General features: G+C 38.7%; 2 protein-coding genes across 3 annotated transcripts in view; one reads left to right on the top strand and one right to left on the bottom strand.

The window, feature by feature from the left end:
- tnn (tenascin N) overlaps nt 1–2,666 on the top strand; it is a 44,602-nt gene extending 41,936 nt beyond the window's left edge. Inside the window, exon 20 of the mRNA XM_088345698.1 lies at nt 2,041–2,666. Within this exon, the coding sequence (XP_088201824.1) occupies nt 2,041–2,169 (129 nt within the window). The 3' untranslated portion in view covers nt 2,170–2,666. The remainder of the gene's footprint in view (nt 1–2,040) is intronic.
- A 4,162-nt stretch (nt 2,667–6,828) lies between these two features.
- kiaa0040 (KIAA0040 ortholog) lies at nt 6,829–17,737 on the bottom strand. Of its 2 annotated transcripts, XR_015847068.1 has the most exons (3): nt 17,621–17,737; nt 7,298–7,845; nt 6,829–7,217 (listed from the first exon to the last, which is right to left on the bottom strand). XR_015847068.1 is itself a non-coding variant. In XM_088356279.1 (2 exons), exon 2 carries the CDS (start codon nt 7,676–7,678, stop codon nt 7,376–7,378), a length of 303 nt encoding a protein of 100 aa, XP_088212405.1. In that variant the 5' UTR covers nt 7,679–7,845; nt 17,621–17,737; the 3' UTR covers nt 6,829–7,375. The 2 variants fall into 2 exon arrangements, 1 of the variants encoding a protein (XP_088212405.1); XM_088356279.1 differs by having other exon boundaries at nt 6,829–7,845.
- Between the last annotated feature and the right edge of the window lie 1,829 nt (nt 17,738–19,566).

A 19,566-nucleotide genomic window follows, 5' to 3' on the forward strand; every position in this document is an offset into this window, starting at 1 on the left:
TTTCAAGCCTAAAAATTTCGAACAAGGCCTAAGATCTTACCTCTACGCTCCAGGTCATCCGTTTCATGGGGGTTAGTCAGAAACAGGCTGGGCAAAGGTGGCTTGTAAAAGTTGTTATAACGCCTGGCCGCAGTAGGCCAGACCTGTAGTGCCCCTAATGCCTTCTCTCCCGACGTCACCTCAGTCCCTTCCTGGACCCTATAACAATCCGTGGAGCACCCGCTGGTCGTCAGCATTTCTTTCGACTCTTTCGACTTTCCTCAGAGTCAGATTTAATAAAACTGTGGTGGACACATTGACCTTGGCGCCCGCCCACGCCAGCTGTTTGACTGACAGCCCATTTTTGTGGCTCACACAGACAGTCACGCCCATCCAATACACACAAAGCCCACCCCAACCTGCCCTGCAATAACATTTGCTGAGAGCTGTCTGCTGCAGATCAGATTGCACTATACGTTGATATTAATTTACAATAAAGACCATTCAGTTCAAAACTTGCAAAGTATCAAAATCGTGAAAAGTAATCCGCGATACGGCGAGGGATCACTGTACTTCAGAAATATGATGAACAACATTTAAAATGCATGGTTAAAATTAAATCAGACTACATAAGGTAACAATTCTGCCTTTGAGAAACAGTGTTTTTCAAGTCCCCGGTTGTGGTTAACATTTTAATTGTTTGTAGCTAAAAGAAAATAAAAGGGAAACGCAGAACTTGCACGGCAGCTCAGACACTACTTTTCGAACACTCATTACAAATCCTTTTTTGTTGCTTCAGACAATAATCTTCCATAAGTATGATACGTATTTCCATTTCTAGTCCTGTAGGAAGATTTTCCATTTATTTTAACGTTTCATACATAATTATGTAACCTTTTTGCAATTTTAGCAGTGAAATCACATGTCATAATGTTAATTCATGTTCTATAAAATTATTTATTTGAATGTAAATGTATTGATTTGCAGTATTTTTTATGCAAATTTCATATCATAGTTATTAAAAATATAAATTTACTTAGACATGAATATTCTCCCACATTACGGACTATGGATCAATCCCATTACTTTCTCTTTTCCTTCCAATACTTTGTTGCGGAAAGGGGAACTATTCCTTTGTAAGAATTAGGAACACAATTCCTATTTACCACCTCAACACTTAGAGCTGTTTGTTGTGAGGTTACAAAAGCAACAATTAAGCTTATTATTATTTTTTTTTAAATGCACTTAACTCAGAACCGTTACATTGGAACTGGGTACAACAATAAACCGTAGTGTTTACTTGCAAAATAAAATATTGCCAAAGGAGTATTGCGCTTCATTCGTGTGAGTTTTTCCTCATCTCACCAGCTGTTACGGACAGAGTTAAAAAAACAAGGTTTAATAAGTAATTGAAAATAACAGGGCGCTCCTGAGGCGGGATGGAAAAAACTAACAAAAATCAAAGAACGAAAACACACAGAGCTGGCAGAGCGATATCTAAGACGGAAACTCACGACTGGCAGAGTCAGATAGTCCAAGACTAAACTGCTCAACAACAGGACCTAGAAGGATGGATGGCAACTCCAAACAAGATGGCAAAATGATCCAACAACCTGTAGCTTTATCATGAAGTGCAGGGTTTGAGAGGCAGGTGGGCGCTCTCCAACCACTCCCCTCTGATTGGCACTGGGAAAAACGACTCTGAAACCACCTCTCATGACGTCTTTAGGAATTTTCCTTCAATAGCACCACGTAAACACATATAATTGGTTCATTCCATCACATTATCGCTTCCCGTTGGTCAGTAATGCTGAAAGGGTGAAGCTAGGGTGCTCCTAGGTTGACTTGGTGAAAAGGATTTGTGTTCCTAACTTTTCCACCTTACAGTACACTTTGAAGAAGATTCAGACACTGTTACACTCATTTGATGGAGTGAAGGGTAAAATTGAGAGGAAGTGGGAGTAATTGGGTGGAGCCTACAAATCATCTATTCAGACTTGAGTAGACATCAAGTTGAAAATTCCATTCTCCACTATTGATTTGGTTGCTTCTTTTTGGTAGGGAGTGAACTGGGAGCCGTGGAAAGGCCACCTGGTGTCTCTCGACTTCACCGAAATGAAGATCCGGCCGGTGGGGGCGTTCTCCGGCAGGAAGAGACGATCGTTGGCAGGCGGGGAGAAGAGCCAATAGGACGTCAGGAGAAGCACAAGAAGGTCCACTGAAATTAATTTCATAGTCGATTGTGACATATTCAGGATGACTTTTGTAGGAATTGGTGCTAAATAATCAGCGGGGAGGTTGAATTAGTCAGAAAACAATGGAAAATACATTTCTTTATTGTGTATTCTTGGTAGACCTGAAGATGTTTCTAGATTATCCTCTGAGTCCCCAATATGGGAATAAGCTCAAGCGACTTGCAAATCCCACAGAGAAAAACCTGAGTCAAGAACCGCTTGACTGTAAGCTTTGTGTGGTATCACTAGTCCTCTAGGACCTAGAGTCTAGGTCATGCCAACTCGTACAAACAGGACACCTTGTTGAAGTTCTCACCAATTGAGTAATATCGGATCATTTTTTACAGTTTTTTTTTCACTTGTATATTTAATTCCAAAGGGAGATAGTAGCGTATGTTCTCCAACATAAAATATTTGTCATACTAATTGAAATAAAAAACTATAAAAACGTTAGTCTTGTCGGGTTTTTTTGAGCTCAGATGAGTTTTTATCAAGACTATTAGTGAGCTTTCAAAGGCTGTAGAGGACCGCCTACTTTTAAAGGATTGGTTTATTAAGTTTAAAGACCCAAGGCCCAGATTTGAAACTCCAACCATCATTTTAAATCCTATGTTGAAACCATAATTATTTAAAAACATATTTTAAACTATTCATCTATTTCTAAACTCTTCCTCATATTTTAACCTTGATTTTAAAAGTTTACCACAGTACCTGATCTAAATCGTATCCTTGCTACAAACTTAAAATTAGACACCCTAATCGTACTTCTTTTCAACCCCAACTGCAGTTGGAATTTCAATTAAAGCTTTGGCCATTTTGTTAAAATAATATTTTAAAAGGTACACCATTAAAACAATTGTTTGAATCCACAACCTGGTTCCAAACCCGATTTTGAGTCATAACCCAAGAGCTGTGAATAAAAATCCTACTTAAAAACCCTATCATTGATATATCCTCCCAATTTGGCACCTTAAAGTAGTTCTTTTAGTTATTAACTGCACTTGAAGTTGCAATTAAGAGACTAAATATTAAAAAAATCCTTCAAACACTAGTTAAGTCTGAATTCACATAAATGGTTTCAAACCCTAAACATTTAGGCCTGGGATTATAACGTTACTTTAAAACCATATAACTGGTATAGATTCCTAATCAGAAAAAGGCAAACACACAAGTACTATTACTAATATATCTGATGATTGACATTTCCCCATCTTGAATTCGAGCCACCACGAATTCAGGAAGCACTCACATTCTGCTTTTTCAAAATAATTTCCCCAAATCCCCCATGTGTAAAAATAGCTCGTCTAGACATGAACTATTTTGAAGACGGGGGTCACTTGAGTATTTCAACCCAAATAGTTTAAACAATCTAGACAGGAAGTTGTCTGAGGACACTTTCGCACACTTTTAGGAAGTTTTACCGCTTTTAGTGTCACTGTAAGGCGTGTATTAGATGGCTACACCTAGTGGGTTATAAGTACTATATTGACTGAAATATTAAAAAAAACATTGATTCAAATAATCAGAAAAAAATCCATATACTAGCACAGAAAAGTATTATTTTTTATTACTTTTAGGTTTAGAAATTTGTCATATTACTTTACAGAGACCTGGGATTTTCAGGCATCTGATTATTGTCTTGTTTTACTTTTTCCACTGTTTTCTTCTCTAGCCACCAATGTTAGCTACTTGGCTGATCGTCGCTATTTTAGCTTTTCGGTGTAAATAAAGCTTTTTTGGTTCTTCATTGTCAGTTGCCTTCCCCCACTGGTCGCTTCTCATGTTAGACTTTTTTTTCCCAATTTCCTTTTCTAGCCACTCAAGTTAGCCACTCTGCTGCAGAGTTGTATTCTGCTGGGTTCCACGATTCAGTGTCTTGACACTTGACAAATTCTCTTTGTCTCTTGCAATCTTATAATGGGTTCTCCCGCTGGCCGCTTAAGTTATGCACTTACATCAGCTCTGACCCACTCCAGCTATCTTCTCTTAGTGGACTTTATTATCCAGTTTCCTTTCCTAGGCGCCAATCATGTTAGCCACTCGGCTGCAGAGGTGAGTTTCGTGATTCAGTGTCCTGAAGGTTGACAAATTCTGCTTTGCTCTTGCAGTCTTTCATTGGACTTTTTAGTAACTTTTCCCGCTAGCTGCTAAAGTTAGCCACTTTCACCACCTCTGACCAACATCAGCTATTCGCTCTTTGAACAAATCATCAACCTTTTTTCTAGTTTCCTTCTCCAGCCAGTCATGTTAACCACTCGCCTGCAAAGTTGAGTTTTGCGAAATTCTGCGATTCAATGTCCAGATGCTTGACAAAGTTATCTTTTACTAGCTTTATTTCGTAGCTTCTCACACTAGCCATTAAAGTTAGCCACTTACACCAGCTCTTATGAACTGCTGCTATTCAGATTCTGTCAATTTCTGGTTTGCTCTTCCAATTTTTCATTGGCCCTTTTACTAGTTTGTCCTTCAAGCTGCTAAAGTTAGCTAATTACATGAGGTGTGACCAACTACATCCTTGACAATTTCTATTTTTCCTTCTTGTATTTTTTGACTGGACTTTTAAGAAGCTTCTCCAGCTAGCCACTAATGTTAGCCACTTGCACTACCTCTGACAAACTCCAGGTATTTACCTCTCTAATAAATTCAGTTTCGCTGTCTTTTACTGGTCCTTTTAGTAGCCTCTCCTGCTAGCTGCCAAAGTTAGTCACTTACACCAGCTCTGACCTACTCCTGGGATTTTCAGGCATCCCCCTAGCTTGGTCTTTTATTGTCACTCACAGGGATTAACAGTAGCTTTTCTACAAGAAAAAAAAGAGGTAGACCTTTAAAATTTTGCTAAATTGTATTCGTAGGTCCTCCCTAATGTGTGTTCATCAAATACAACTATTCAGCTCCATTCCGAGCTACAATGACCTCTACTGGTGATTAATCACTGTCTCTTAAAGCAAAAGAGTTTTTCTTTTATTTTCACATTCTCTCTCTTTTTTTTTTTTAGAAATCTAAGCCGCATCTTTGATGACTTAGAAAATAGTCTTCCCAGTGCTTGGCTTTCTTTGGAAAAGAGAAAAAGTTGGTCTTATTAAAATAAAGCCCCACCCGAGATACACACACACTTTGTGTCTTGGATGTAAATAATGTGGCAAGCGAGAGAGCATGCGGTTGCCTCGCTGAGTCAGGCGGCTTGACACTTTTGCGTGGGCCCAGCCTGAGCTATTTTTTTCCGTGACGCCGTCTGGGCTCCAAGAAAAGAGACTTTGTTTGAGAGGCTAAAGATTTTGACGTAAAACGCAGACCAGGCAATGAAAATTTTGGCAAAGAGTGAGCCGTTATTTAAGGAAGAGGCGTCAAGACCTTGTTTGCCTCTTTCTGAAAAAAAACTGTTGCACCCAAACGACTGAAAGTTGCACATTTGAGGTTTAAAAGTACGAAAAAAATCTGCTCTGTTAGCAGTTCAATAAGCTAATTTGACCTATTATTCTTTTCATAGTTGTTAGATTTTATATCTTGTATTTTTAATGTGTAAATTAAAGAAAATACGTTTTTTATTTTTGAAAAGCAATTTATTGGTTTATTATTTTTGTAATAAAATATAATACTAAAAATGAGCAACATTATAATCTCATAACAAAAAAAACTATTTTTTACTATTTTTTTTAATAAAAAGCAATAATACTAAAATGGGCAAATGTATATGCCATGTAAGATTATTTTATACATATTATACATAATTTTATTTTATTCGAATAAGAAATAAATACCATACCACAACCGGCATATTTAAAATATGCAAATGTATCTACTATACGCCGTTTTATATTGTCATTTTTGTCATTATGTAACGTGTTTCTCAAATAACAAAATTATTGTTTCACTTTTTTCTTTATATTTATTGATTTTGTGATTTTTTATTGTGAAAAAAATTATATTAAAATGAACAATTTTCATGCCCTACAGGATAATATTGTAAATTTATTTTGAAGTATCATTTTTACTACTAGGAAATCGAGAAAAATACAATTTACAATTCATACAATTTATTTTCTAGGAAATAATCTTTACAATATTGTAAAATAGAAAGAAGAAATACTGGAGCCATGTCCCCCTATTGTTAGGTGGCAAGAGTCAAGATCACATTCTCTTTCTGGGAGATTGATACAGAGGAGGGGATTCCCAGCCCCTTCGCTTAACACAGCCAATGTGTCTCAACACCTGTCGTTGGGTAACCAAGCCCCAAATTTCTACCCATAATGCCCAGCGCCAAGCAGGGAGACAACAGGTACCCAAAGTTGTATTAGATAGGACTCAAGGCTGCCAAGGCTCGAAACAGCGAAAGAAAACATTAATTTAGTGGTAATAAATTTAAAATACAATAAAAAACATAATAGTTTAAAAGAGAAAAAAAACGTTTTTGATTTAATATATTTTTAAGGTATTTTTCCAGAAGAAAGTACTTATAAGCAAAATTATTTGATTCAGCAGATGATTTTTTTAACAGATAATAGTTACTCTCATTGTAAATGTTTCCATTTTTAAAATGAAAAAATAAAATTATGTCACTGTCATGTGAAAAGTTTTTTTTTAATCAGCCAATCTTTAATGGTTTATTAAAGACTAAGAATTTTCCTGAATATGTCAATATTAGAATGTTTCAAGGGTTTTTTTGTATGTAAAAACTATATCTCAAATTATTTTATGAGGCAATAATAGGGTTTTTCATGCTCTTAAAAAAATGATTTTGAAGATTTTTTTTAAAGCTGCAAATCAAGAGCAATATGTTTGTTTTATTTTATTCAATATTTGATTATACACATTTCACACAGGCTCTCAAACAGCTTAAACACATAATTAGCTTGGCAGCAATACAGCGTACCGCATATAAAAGTTTCTTATTCCCCATATTTGCCACACGATAGCAGCAAATTCAGCACGGAGTTCTTCAACTCACATCAACAATGTTGATCAGAGCTGAACTCCAAAGCAGAGAGTTTTTCCAAATCGTCCAATCTGCAAATATGAGAAGTAAAATAGGCAATTTTCGCATCCATTTAGTAGAACTATCGTCGCATCATTTATTGTACACTTACACTTATTGCCGACCTCTTATTACTCGGGGATGGGGTTAGGAAAAAGAAATAGAAGAAAATCAGCAATATTCCAAAGTTCTACTCCATCGGCATGGTGACCAGATCAGGCATCATCTGCCCTGAGTTGACGGAAATCCACAAGTCGTCGTCTGACGACTTTTTTTTCTTCTTTAAATCCGACTTGGATGCTCCTCTGCAGCATCCGTTGCCATGGCGACAGCAGCAGCAATGGCAACAAACGGCTATTGCGGTGATGAGGACAAGTAAGGGCAATGAGAGAAGGACGACGAGGCACGCTGTGTTGTAAACGCCTTGGTGATGTTTGTCCGTCACAAAAGTCCACACAAAAGAAAAGAAGTTGCGGAAGCTGTCGGCAGGCATCTTTTCGTAATTGGAATACTCTATGGCAATTTACAAATTTAGGTTCATTTTCCGTGCTTACAGTTTCAGTTTTGTTTGACGTTTCATTTCCAAGTTGCAATTCCTTAGAGAGGTTCCAAACAGGCATTCGACTTTCGACTTCAAGTTCATCTCACTCTGAAGAAATCCTGAAAGATTTTGAGACAAACAAGAACAAAATTCTATAAGAGAAAACATTTTCCAATTGTAAATATAATCATAATAATAATAATATCCATCCATTATCTGCACCTCTTATCATCATTAGGGTTGCGGGGGTGCTGGAGCCCATCCCAGCCAACTTCGGGCATGGGTAGGAGACACCCTGAACTGGTTGCCAGCTATTCACAGTGTACACAAAGACAGAAAACTCACTCGCTCATTCATACCTGGGGACAATTAACCTGAGAATGCATGAGGGTCCGGAAGAAAGCAACACAAGCACGGGGAGAACATGCAAACTCCGCATAGTAAGGCTGGTAGCTGAATTTGAACCCATGACCTCAGAACTGTTCTGCGGAAGCACTAACCACTCATCTGCCGTGCTGCCAAATAATATTAATAATACCACTAATAATAATAATAATGATGCATTTTATTTCAAAGCTCCTTTCAGGTCACCGAAGATCGTTGTACACAGATTGTAGAACAGTGATAACAATATTACAGGGTTTATACGGGTGCTTGAAATCCAGGAAAATGCTTGAATTTTAATGTTGTCTGGTTGAAGTCACGAAAATGCTTAAATTTTGGGTGAAGTGCTTGAAAATGCTTGCATTTCTTCCCATATTTCCCAGTAGTCCGACTCGTTAGACCAAACATTAAACAATAAAATAAAAATTAAATAATGAAAAAAAAAATAACCGCTTAAAATGATGCCAACACGGCAGCTACGATTGCAGTTGTTTGCACGGCGTTGATATGTGAAGAGAGATCACGCCCTACAGGTACATTAGGACAGTTGCATCAGAACAAGATGCCAAGAGCCTGCCAGTTTAATGAAGTATGGCTCAAAACCATGGTTAAAACATGGAACTAATCCATTCACAGCGTGCTGGTACAGTAAGTGTGCAAAAAAGGAGATATACACACTGCCCTACTTATGAATGAGATTCCGGACCATCGTTCGTAAGTTGAATTTGTTCGTAAGTTATTTTAGTGCTATATTTTGTATGTTTAAGGTTCATATACGTGTGTTTAAGGCTTGTAAAAGTAACCTGTATTGTTTTGTTCTAAAAAATAACATTTCATAAAAAAATATGCTCTTTAAAAGATAAATGAAGTGAACTATAACTTTTAGGCTACTTCCTCCTCCTTGGTAGAAAGTGGGCAAAAAAAAAGCGATCCAACTATTTTCACAACCGCATCAAGCTTTCTTATTCCACTTGTATTTAAAAAGAAACTGCTCGCCTCTTTACACCAATCATATTGAATGGATACACAAGATATTAACATACCTGTCAACCTCCACGGCTCCATGCCCCTACAAACTGTCATTTTTTCCCTTACAAACTACAAAATAATCTTACACCATATTTTTTTCCAAACGTGTTTATTGTAGTTTAACATGTTATAGTGTACATGTGTTTCGTAATATCATATATATTGTTAATTAACATGTTGTTGTGAGATCCTGAGTTGCTCGACATGAATAAGGTATATTATAAAAAACAGTTCAAAAATGAAGTCGCTTGGACGTTCACTGTAGCAGGAAGAAATACATGCAAATATAATTAAGTAGAATAATATATTTTCTTATTCAAATTATTAAATCATTTTCTGCATTAAATTATTGTTGATAATATACTGATTAAAGGAATAACCACAAACTTCATTTTTCATTTTCTCATTTTATACTTCCTTTTTTTCTTAACTTCTTTATACAACATAATTCGTAATATAATTAATCAAAGCAAGTGAGCCACTTGAGAGCCGGCTCTCTTTAATGAGTTGAGCCGAAAAAGCCGGTTCTCTAAAAAGAGACGGACTTCCTTTTACGACATCAAACCGCTCGCTCCGTTTGCAACGAAAAAAACGATACATAAATAGAGGCTTCCATGGCGAACTTGTTTGACTTGATTGATTTGCTGTTTCGTGATAGTCGGTGTATACCGGATGGTACCCATAATTGACAAATTTGCGTTTTTCTGTAAAGATTTTCTCGTACACATCTTAAAATGCATAAAAAATGTACTTTGTACGGCAAAACCGTACAGGTTGACAGGTATGTGTTAAACAATAAAAATGTCAAAGTTCTTAGCGCTGGAGATACACTATAGTATGTTTAAACACGAACGAGGAAGAGGAGGCTGGATTTCTTCTATCCTCTCTCAATGGTACTGGAGAAATGTGAAAATTGGCCTTGAAAGTGCTTAAAAAATACTAGAATTTTCCGATGAAAAGGGTGTATGAACCCTGAATAAAAACAAAATAAAAATAAAAACACAGTCCATCAAAAAGGGGGATCATGTAAAGCAGTTAATGACGGATAGGCAAGACTGAAAAGGTGTATTTGTGTCTAGTTTTCACTGCTTGCTACCTAGTTGGTGATACTGTATTTATTGGCTATGGTTCCCAAGACTTTCAGTGATGCCAAATGGAAAAGCAGGAAGTGATAACAATGGAAACAAAGCTTGAGATAATAAATCAAAGAAGGCACACGCATCATCACCCTCGCTAACGGCCCGGTCACACAGCCGTTTGCATCTGTATCGCGGGTAAAATTTAGCGATTTTTTTTTTTTTGCCCGTGGTTGCCCGCGATGGAAAATGCGCAAAATTGGCCAACCCGCTGTTCATCGGTGGTATGCCCGCAAAATAGACGCCGGCGACTGTTCCGCTTCCTCATCGCGTCATTTCCGCGTCATTTCCGCGTGTGGACCACGGGTATAAAAGCTGCCGAGCCGGTGTTATGCCGAGAAATGCATCCCTGCCGAGATTTGCATCCCCTCGCTACTACAACCACTTTTACCTCGTTTTATCTCACTTTTAGGGAATTTAATGGCAAACATATAACCAAAACCACTTCGTCTTGCATTTGTTGGGAATGTAATACAACTTAAACCATTCCGTCTTTGTATTTGTTGTGAATGTAATCGAACGGTAATGCACGCCGTATACAAATCACTTTTGAGCAGGTAACATGTTTATTTTGCCTTTTTCTATTCAAATCGCTCCTATTGAAACTGTTATGCACTCTACCGTAAAGCTTATTTCTGCATAATAAGCTTTACGATAGAGTCCATAACAGTTCTCAAAAGTGATTTATATACGGTGTGCATTACCGTTCGATTATGTTCACAACAAAAACAAAGACAGAATGGTTTAAGTTGTATTACATTCCCAACAAATGCAAGACGAAGTGGATTTGGTTATATGTTCGCCATTACATTCCCTAAAAGTGATATAAAAGTGAGATAAAACGAGGTAAAAGTGGTTGTAGTAGCGAGGGGATGCAAATCTCGGCAGGGATGCATTTCTCGGCATAACACCGGGCTGTAGAAATCATAACCGCTCAAGACACAGTCCCGTGAAGATCAAGATTTCAAGCTATGGCACCGAAGAAGCCAATATGTTATTATTGTAATAGTTTTTTATTTTTATTTTATTATCTTGTTATGAAATGAAAACAAATGTCAAGAAATAAAAATGGATTAAGACGAGGTCACTACGGTGACGGGGATCCATGTCCACCCCTTGACGTCTCGAGCACAACTGACGTGTGCTCGGCAAATCGCGCTGTATATACGCGGAGAAAGGCGTTTGACCGTCACACGCGTAACGCGCTAATTTCACGTAATAACACCGCGATACAGGCGCAAAACATGCTACGACCGTGCTCCACCCACGATTACCCGCTGAAATTTCGCGTCCTACCCACTTGTAACCACGCCCTGGCCGCGGCCATAGCACGTCGTTCCGCGTCATTTCCGCGTCATTACCTCGTGTGTACCCCGTGTGCCGCCCGCGGTTAACATGTGGTCTAAAGTTTTAAAAAGCGCAAAACTTTTTCGCGCGGCCGACCGCATGTGAATTTCCGACCGCGTGTAAAGCACTGCCGTATCTCGTCTGTATGGCGATCTCAAAGCGTCCAACAGCGTCTGCTTCACAGGCAGAAATTTCTGGCCGTGATTCAGCCTCGATACAGACGCAAACGGCTGTGTGACGCCCTTAGGAATAGAGTAATACCGAAGGGAGAAACACAAAACATGATATCAATGGAAATACGGCTCTAAAATACTATGCTATTGTTCAATTTGATACTATTGGTTTGCGTCACGGCGTCATGACGATGCCGATATGCTATTGGCTGAACTCCTTCCTTGAATGATCTGTTTCTCGCTCTTATTTCAGTTCAGAATCTCGTGTGTTTTTTAAAGACTTTGAAACTCAGCGATACAGTAATACATTTTTTTCATTATTTGCTATAGGTTTCTTGACCTGCAATGATACTGAAGAGAGAAGCAAGAAGATGATAACAATAGAAACAAAGCTTGGGTTACTAAATTCATTTGAAGAAATCACTCGCATATAAATAACATTTCCTTTTTCCTCAACTTGTATATTTATTTATAACGGTATTCTGCAGTCATCTGCAAGTATATTACTTCTATGTTACTTGTCATTTTGATATTTTGAACTGACGTACCGGGGGTTTGGAAGGCATTTGCTATCCCACCCATACCGTCGTAAAGTAAAATTACTTTATGACACCCTATATTATTGTCACAACCTGGAGGGGTACTGCAATTGTTTTGTAATCTTGCTAGAAATTGTTTTTCAAATTGAGATGTAAAGTATGTTTTTCTCATTTTTCCAGTTAAAAAACAGATAAAAAATACCCCCCGAAAATATTGCTCATCTAACTGAGATTGTATGACATCACAGTCCAACATGGAGCCTGCCCATATAAGGAAGCCGGGTAGCTCACAAGTATTTGGGAACGCTTTTATGTGCAAGTCACGCTAATGTCAACATCTTGAAGGTGTCTAAACTCCATTCTCGGATGACTTACATTTGTTTTGCCCCTCTCGGCAAGACCCCAAATAATCTAACCCTCGCTGTTTATGCTTCATTGCTAAAATATTATTTGAGTACAGAAAAACATTATTCCTGTTTAAAAATAAGTAAGAATTAAAATAAATTGTTGAATAAAAGCATCAGAAAGCCCTTAACCGACTTGGTCGTCTGGGCACCAATAAGGACCCAACTCTGGACAGCTTTCCCCACTGTTTAAGGTTCCTGGCCTGTTTTTGGGTCATATTCCAGTCCATTCCTTAATGTTGTCGGCCCATTTCTTTTTCACTTTTCCACTCCTCCTGTTCCCTTGGACCCTGTAGCATACTATTATTAAAACTATAAATATAATTATAAATGAGCCAATATATACACGATTATTTACTGGGCAGCATGGCGGTGCAGTGGTTGGCGTGTGTGCAGCACAGTTCTGAAGTCATGGGTTCAAATCCAGCTACCAGTTGGTAGTTTGCATGTTCTCCCTGTGCTTCTGGACACTCTGGTTTCCTCCCACATTCCAAAAACATGCATTATCAGGTGAATTGGCCGGTCCAAATGGTCCCCAGGTGTGAATGAGCGAGCGAATTGTCTGTCCCTGTGTGCCCTGCGACTGGCTGGCAACCAGTTCAGGGTGTCCCCTACCCACTGCCCGAAGATAGCTAGGATGGGCTCCAGCACCCCCGCAACCCTACTGAGGATAAGCAGTGCAGATAATGGATGGATTATTTACAGTGTATATATATATATATATATATATATATATATATATTATGTATATAATGTATATATATATAAATCGTCGTGTCTTATTTTACCTCAAAAATTGTGAAAATAAACTGTAAAATATAAATATTAGACGACTGGGGATAATGGATCACAGCGAAAACATGTTATATTTATGTGGGCCACAATTTTACACATCAGCGAACTAAAAAAAAAAGCACTCTTCCGGCCTCCAATCTCAAAAATTGTCGACCGAGGATAATAGTTCGTGGCCATAACTTTGCGTCTCATTTTACACAGATCAGAACGGCACATTTCCCGACAAAAGTGTGCTCTGCCAGTCCCTGCTCACAGCTACATACGATCGGGAATAATAGATTGTAGTCCTGTGTGTTCAGTTCACTTTTTGGTGAACAGAATGGTAAAAAAGAGCCTCCAGGCCCGATGAAACTATCACAGCAATATGCGGTCAGGGGTAATGGATCACGGTCGCATGAGTGCAGTTCAGTTTTTAGTGGACAGGACGGTAAAAAAATAGCCGCAAAGCCCAACAAAAATGTGCTCTTCCGGTCTCCGCCCACAGCAATACGCTGTCAGGGATAATGGATCATGGTCGCATAAGTGCATTTTACTTATGGTGGACCGAATGGTAAAAAAGTGGTGTGAGGCCCAACAAAAATGCGCTCTGCCGGTCCCCGCTCACAGAAATATGCGATTGGGGTTAATAGATCGCAGAATATTTTTCAACCTGCGATGTACTAATTGGTGAAAACCAAAGTAAAGCAAATGGTTGAATTTCTTTTGACAACATTTCCGAAACAGAAAAACTTTACAATGTTTATTTTATCCAAAATCTACGCCACAAAAAGAAAATACTGCACATGCGCAACCACGATCCATTTTTCCTGATCTCATATTGCTGAATGCGGGGACAGGCAGAAGGCATTTTTGTCAGGGTTGGGGCCTTGAACGAGTACCCTCAGTCGATTATTGCTCAGAGCAGGGTCTAGCAGTGTGCATTTTTTTTTTGTTTTGGGCTGCTAAAGCGTGCCAATTTGGCCCGCCTAAAATGAACTGCACTGTTATTACTACAATCCATTATCCCTAATCGACTATTGCTTAGGGTAGGGGACCCGGAAAGCTAATTTCTGTCGTTCGTGATGGCTTATTTTTCCATTCTTTTTGCCAAAAATGAACCCCACTCATGAGGCCCCGATCCAATATCCCTGGTCGAGTATTTCTGCAAGCGAGGCTGGCAGAGCACATATTGAAAATTGAAACAGGGGGCGGGGGCGACTTAGTGAGGGATTCTGACCCCCATTAACCGCGATAAATGAGAAATTACAGTATACGAGTGGTAGGAAAGGATGGGGTTTTGATTTTTTCCGTCAATTTACAAATTTCCAGCTTAAAAGATCACCCGTTTTTGGAAATATTAAGCTCCCGACGAGGACACTGGTCTTGTATTTATTCCTATTTTTTCAAATCATTGGACCTGTTGTGAAAAAGAAAGCAGATTGTGTTCTCTTTCAAAATAAAACAAATTGTATTGTTATGGGAAACTATTCTGAGAGCTTCACACGACTTTTTGAATTCTTGAGTATGGGAAAAGTGGATCGGTGGGGCCTACAAAAGCAGGAAGAGTCTGAGAAATATGTTATAGTGTGTGGGGGGCAACTTTAATGGGGGGCTGACCTAAAAGAGCAGAAGCGGCGACAGAAGGCCTGACAAAAATATTTCATGACTGGCCTCAAGCACTCTACAAAACGTCGAGACCTAATTTCATTGTTCTGCTGCTGAGATTTAAGACATTGTCATGGTTATGGGACTTTAACAAGTTTTATTTTCTGAACTGTTTAATTTCGCTTTGAAGTAGTCGTAAGATCACAGTTTTTTATCTTTTGATTTAATTGACAGTTTAAACACATAAAATAGTAGACTGAATTGTTTCACTTAATGTCTTGTGAGACAACCTTTCTGCCTTGACTTCCTGTTTGTAATTATTTGCACTAAGCTACGTAGTTAGCTCAGTAGGTAGGCATACCATTATATGTATTGTACAAAAATTCACTGTACAATACTTACACATGCAGACACTAAATAAACTTTTTTATTAAATGGTAAAAAGAGGTTTGACGTCTATTCTACTTGAGCGGGGTGGTTGGGGCTGTGGTTTGTTGAAAGAGCACCGAAGAGCCACCAGGGAGTGCCAAAGAGCAGTATGACCACATGCAGTTTAAGAGCCACTTGTACATACATATTGGTAATTATTGGGCGTGCATTGACATGAAACCTGGCTTAAGACACTCCTATAGGCCTAAAGTACTACTGTGTAAATTATCACGAAAATTGGTTCAGCCGTGTCTGAGCCTATGGGCCACATACGCACAAACACACACACACACACCCACACACACGTACATCAAGATTTGTATAGTAGTCTAGATAGATTTATATAAAGAGCAACTTAATCTGCCAACAAAATGAGATAATCGGAAAAAAAAATTCTATTGTTTAAACTGGAAACTATCCTGTGCAAAAGAAATATAATAAATATAAAATACATATTAAAATCATAAACAAACAATAATTATAAAAGCATAAATGATAATGCAGAAAATACAAGATTATCTGCTGACTGAATGTGACATTTGTACTCTGGGGGATTTTAATTTAATTTAATTTGACAATTTTTACTTTGTTTTAATTGTGATGAAATGATAAAAAAAAATACTAAAATAAGACAAATGGAATAAAAACAAAAAGACAAAGAAACTTCTAATGTAAAATAATTTAAAAAGTAAAATAAGAAATTTATCGTAATTCCATTGAAGAACTTTCTGATCAGCGCTGCACATTGTGCGAGCAACATTACTGATACATTTTAGGATTTTAGTAATTGTATTCGACTCTTACAAAAAAATGAATAACAAATAAAATAAGAAAAATAAAACCACTGTAAAGAAATAAAATATTATTTAAAGCAATTTGATATATTATTATGAAAATGTATGAACTAAAATCAGAAAACAATAACAAATGTAAACAAAGATTATTATTAATACAGATAATAAAACATGGTAAAAATTAAAATAATATATATTATCTGCCAACAGAATGAAATTTTTCTTTACAATATTTATTTTCTTTAACAGAATAAAAAAACTAAAACTAGACGAATATATAAGTAAACAAATTGCCTTTATTCTAAGTAAAATAAAACAAAAATATAGTTAAAAAAGAGTAGGAAAAAAACAAGAATTTTGTTATTCATTGAATGTTACTTACTATCTCTCACTTTATACTGAGAAATATATAAAAAAAATAAAAAAGGCAATTCAAATCATACTGATATATTAATGAATATAATACGGTAAAATTAAAAAAATAGTTGATTTGATTTAATTAAAGGGCAGCACGGCAGCGCAGTGGTTAGCGCATGTGCGGCACAGTTCTGAGGTCGTGGGAACCTCCTGCGTTGGTTCAAATCCAGCTACCGGCCTTACTGTGCAGAGTTTGTATGTTCTCCCCGTGCTTGTGTGGGTTTCCTCCCACATTCCAAAGACATGCATTTCAGGTGAATTGGCCGGTCCAAATTGTCCCTAGGCGTGAATCAGCGAGTGAGTTGTCTGTCCCTGTGTGCCCTGCGATTGGCTGGCAACCAGTTCAGGGTGTCCCCTGCCCACTGCCCGATGATTGCTGGGATGGGCTCCAGCACCCCCGCGACCCTACTGAGGATAAGCGGTGCAGCTGATGAGATGAGTTGAGATGAGATTTTATTAAATTTAATGTTATCATTTTTTAACTGGACTTTTCGTTCTTCATAAAAATAAATGCATAGAAAAACAAATGAACACATGTAATATTATGAATCGATTATTCATCATTTTTACTCATTAACATATATATATCCATTATTATTATTATTATTTTGTATTACTAATTGTATTCAATAGGTACAAAACACATGAAATCACTTTTGCCAACAAATAAGAAATGTCTTCTTGAGCATATTAATAATAAAAATCTAGGGCAACTATATGGCAATTTCATGCAGCAATCGGGTTGCAATCGAGCTACTATACAATTTGATTCGGGTCACAAGTCACACAGTTGATTCGCTGCTTCCAAGAGTTTAAAAAAAAGTTATGTGCACAAACTTTGAAAGTCATGAAAGTGTTATTACCTGGATTTCGGGGGGTCAGGTGAGGTCCTCTCCACTCAGCTCATCAAAGAGGTGTCGTGTCGGCTCGCCGGCGGCTCGTCCTCTTTCTTTTTTGCTTCACTTTCTGTTCCTGTTTGCTTTTGTGGTCACGCCCCCCTTAGCCCCCACCTCCCCTCACTAACCTCTAACAATCCCTCCTCCCAGCGAGCTCGTGCATGAGTGTTTGTCGTGTTGCGACAGTAAGGCCTGGCCCACTATTTGTAAGAATGGGCCTTCTGTCTTGTGCCTTTCCTGCACCCAATCTTGTGGTGGCTTTGAGCAATGGGTGACGCTGGCCTGAGTCAGGAAGAAAAAGCAGAAACGGATGTGGAAAATGGTCGGCGCACACCCCCTCCACACCCTCCATGTTGGAAAAGTTGTTATATATAAAACCAAACCCAAGACGCAGACTGTAGAAAAATGCCCCTGAAATAGTCCAGCACATCTTGGCAGGGTGTCAGATGCTTGCTGCGGGTTGTGGATCGTAAAACAAAGGCCGGAATTTTTTGAAAAAGATGTAAATCGCAAGTGGGGTTGGCTTACGGCCTCAAGCTGTCATGTTTACTGATGCGGGGCACCTGTTTCTGCTCCATTGGCGGCAACAGCCACGGACCCTGATTGGCTGTTGTACTCTTTTTAAACCCCCGCCTTCCTGAAAACACTCGTCAGATCGTCTGCGAACCTATGCTGCACGCTAGGCAAGCTTTTGTGACTCTCCGACTGTCCTGCTCTGTTTTCCGTCTGATTCCCGGTGCCGACCTCTTTTCTGGACCCGTTTATGTTTTTGCTCCTCCGCCCCGGCCATCGACCTGTTTTTTCGCGCTTTCAACACTGCCTTCGCTCGACACGGAAGTGCCACTTCTGCGTTCCCAGCTATCTGCTACCTGTGACCGACGATCATCGGATCGTGGGTGCGAGTCCTTTCCTCCTTCTAAATAAAGCTGAGTAAAACAAACGCAATTGGGTCCCGTCTCCGTTCCTGGATCACCTGGAACGTTATCAAGCTCTCACAAAGCTTGCTAACAAGCTAAAAATTGGCGTCACCTGTGTTGGAGCAGAGAAACCTCCAAAACATGCAGGACGTACAGCTCTCCATGACCGGGTTAGCCACCCCTGGAAATCATTTTACTACTCTGTTTGTAAACTGGAATTACGGGGCTAAACAGACAGCTAGCAACAGGCTGCGTACGTCGATGCAGAGATGCTTTTTGGCAAATTTTTAAAAATAATTGTCGGCATTATCGCATGTGCATGTTTTGGAGTATCCCAAGAGTTAAAGATTTTCAATGATATCTGGCATGACAGATTTCAGACACCATGTCTGTACATGTCTTGGACACATATTTGCTTCTCAACAGTCCAACGTTGACGGCGAGCCATCTGAACATTAAGGTGTTAACAAAGTTTGACTGACCTAGTCGACTGTTTTGTTGATATTCCTACTGTAGCGCCTTATTTATGGAAAATATAAAACAAAATACTTCTTTTGGGGGGGTGCACCTAATATTCATCGTGCAGAAATTCATTAAATCATTAAAAACAACAGGGTTTCAGCTTCCGGACTGACAAGCAGTTCCTGGCTACCTAACCGGACATTGTGGTGGTGGACAAAGAGCAGGAGAGGGTGGTGATAACAGATGTAGCGATCCCAACTGACACAAACATCCGAAATAAGAAACATAACCTGGAGAGGTAAGAAGGGTTGTAAAAGCGGCAGGAACAGATGCGCAAAGTTAAGGCCAGCGTTGTCCCTGTGGTAGTGGAGGCACTCGGGGCTGTAACCCCCAAACTGGAAGAGTGGCTCCAACAGATCCCAGGAACAATATCTGAAACCTCAGTCCAGACGAGTGCAGTCCTACAAACAACTAAAATACTGCACAGAACCCTCAATTCTAAAGCCTCTGGTAAAGGACCCAAGTCTGAGGATG

The sequence above is a fragment of the Urocampus carinirostris genome, chromosome 1 (genome assembly GCF_059441175.1).
Source record: "Urocampus carinirostris isolate Australia breed hairy pipefish chromosome 1, RoL_Ucar_1.0, whole genome shotgun sequence".
In the NCBI taxonomy this organism is placed as follows: domain Eukaryota; kingdom Metazoa; phylum Chordata; class Actinopteri; order Syngnathiformes; family Syngnathidae; genus Urocampus; species Urocampus carinirostris.

Excerpts from the sequence above, each read along its gene's own strand:
- kiaa0040 (XM_088356279.1), bottom strand. The coding sequence starts at position 7,678 with ATGCCTGCCGACAGCTTCCGCAACTTCTTTTCTTTTGTGTGGACTTTT.